This window comes from Buceros rhinoceros, unplaced genomic scaffold (assembly GCF_000710305.1).
Source record: "Buceros rhinoceros silvestris isolate BGI_N320 unplaced genomic scaffold, ASM71030v1 scaffold25429, whole genome shotgun sequence".
NCBI classification, from domain to species: Eukaryota; Metazoa; Chordata; class Aves; order Bucerotiformes; family Bucerotidae; genus Buceros; species Buceros rhinoceros.
In genome coordinates this window covers 338-2,535 of record NW_010430102.1, presented here as the reverse complement: position 1 = coordinate 2,535, position 2,198 = coordinate 338, and the positions used below count along the sequence as shown (strand labels likewise).

Genomic DNA, 2,198 nt, shown 5'->3' with positions numbered 1-2,198 from the left:
GCTGCCTCCCTGCGCGGGTAACCAGGACCCGTCTGACAGGGCGCAGGCCACTGGACCTCTGCCTGCCTCGGGCCTGGGAGCTGCAGCGGCCTGTGGGGTGTGTGAGCTCCTCTTAGCCCGCGGGTTGGCGCACGTGGTTTTCTGAGCTGAGGAACCGATATCCACAGTGTCGTGGCCTTTCTTCCCTTCATCCCATGCCTTGGCACAAAGGCAGTGACACCCACAGGAGCTGGGCAGTGGTCTGGGTTTCGCTGCTGAGCTGCTTTTTGGTGAGAAACTCCCCTTTTCTAGACAACGCGGGGTTCAGAACAGACACACAGCCCTCTCCTTGGTCTGGGTCTGGGAAGGAATCAGGAGTGAGGAGCCGTGTGGGAACTCTCTGCTCTGTGCTGGCCTTCCCCGTGGTCTGCTCTGCCTCAGCTGTGGCATCCCCACCTGAGCTGCAGGACATCTGCCCCCAGAAATTCACTGTAATTCAATTCACAGTTAGGGGCAAACGCAGGAGCCTGAGGCTGCCTGGGCAGGGAAAAGCTTTCACAGGCAGTAGGAAGCCAGAGGGATTCTTCTGTGCGATAGAGGATCAGGAGGGAGGAGAAACACGCTTCCCTCTCAAAGCTGGGGAGACACTCGCTCTTATTTCAAACGGAGAAATTGGAGGGAAAAATAAAATCTTTTGCTGCCGTTCCTGCTCAAGGGTGTCTGAGATGGGAATAAATCTTCTTTCAGATCGAGGACTTCAAGCGCCTGGAGAAGATTTCCAGAGAAGTCAAGTCCATCACGATCGTTGGCGGTGGGTTTCTGGGCAGCGAGCTGGCCGGCGCCCTGGGGCGGAGAGGTGAGCCCCTGCTCGGCAGCGACAGCGACCGGGAGCAGCCCGACCTCACCAGCGGCTCTTCCGTTCCCCGGCTGCTGAGCCCTGCACAAACCTGGGATTTGCCTGAAATACCTGAAATAACACCGTAACCCTCGTGTGGTGTTGGCTCTGCGGCTACCCTCGGCCCGCCACCTCAGAGAGGTGGTGACAGCTGGGTTTCCCCTGGCACGCGCCCACGGCTCTTCGAGTCGTGAATGGGTGGGGATCTGTCTAACGTGGGAAGTTTTCTCCACGACACCAGGGTTCCACCTCGCAGTCTGCTGCCCTTTCTCCAGCAGCCACAACTCCCCGTTTGGAAACGTGTGTCGCGGTCCTTGCGCGGAGCGAAGCACGGCACACCCCGTGTGCACGGCGCGCTGCGCTGCGGCTCTCGGCCCGCAGGCGTGAGAAACCCGCTCTCTCTTTGCCTGCAGCACGAAGCAGAGGCCTGGAGGTGATTCAGCTCTTCCCGGAGAACGGCAACATGGGCAAAGTCCTGCCTGAGTATCTGAGCAACTGGACCACAGAGAAAGTCAGACGAGGTGAGGCTGCGCTCCACGCTCCTCTCCGCGGGCGGCCCAGCTGGGGTGTTTAAGCCCAGGGTTGTCGTGTAGCTCTTCCAGCCTCCAGTAATTCTCCTGCCGCAGGCAGCCCCGCCGAGCCCAGCGCCCTCTGCAAGGCCCGTGGCCGCGGAGGTCACCGATGAGGTCTGTGAGAGCCAAGGTGCCCTTTCTCTGTTTGCTGCACTGAGGGCAGAGCATGGGCAGAGCAGGAGGGACATCCTGGGGCTGCAGATCGCGGGGCCTGGCACCCACAGCTCTGCGTTACTGGGTTTGCTGGGGGAAGCTGCCTGTTGTGACAGGAGGAGGGGTCTGGCTGTGACAGCGGTGGGCAGTCGAGTGTCCTCAGAGCCTGGAAGCCTGACCGGGGAGTTCTTTCGATGTGACAGTGTCCTCACAGGAGGCTCGTGCTCGTGATTGTCACTGAAGCAGCACTTCCCAACTCCTTGGCTGCGTTCTTTCTGCACGTGCTTCGCTCCAGGCTGCCCCAGCCCAGGCGGCAGAGCTGGGCTGGTCTCACCCTGGTCCCTAACCGGGCCCAAGACACTCGATTCCGCTGAAATCCGCCTGTCCCAGCACGCAGCCCTGTCTCCTGTGCTTGTTTCCAGAGGGAGTTAACGTCATGCCTAACGCTGTGGTCAAGTCTGTCTCCGTCAGCGGGAAGCGGCTGGTGATCAAACTCAAAGACGGCCGGAAGGTAATGACAGAAGCAGGTGGCGGGTAGAGCTTGCAGAGACGCCCAGAGGATGGCGGTGGTGACGGTGGTGAATCCCAAACAGGTGGAG

General features: G+C 60.5%; 1 protein-coding gene across 1 annotated transcript in view; it reads left to right on the top strand.

Moving 5' to 3' along the window:
* The window catches only part of LOC104499410 (apoptosis-inducing factor 1, mitochondrial-like), a gene marked incomplete at its 5' end in the record, with an annotated part of 8,767 nt that overhangs the window by 6,248 nt on the left and 321 nt on the right, over nt 1-2,198 (top strand). Inside the window, 3 exons of the mRNA XM_010142915.1 lie at nt 725-835; nt 1,288-1,395; nt 2,022-2,118. Coding sequence (XP_010141217.1) covers nt 725-835; nt 1,288-1,395; nt 2,022-2,118 — 316 coding nt within the window. The remainder of the gene's footprint in view (nt 1-724; nt 836-1,287; nt 1,396-2,021; nt 2,119-2,198) is intronic.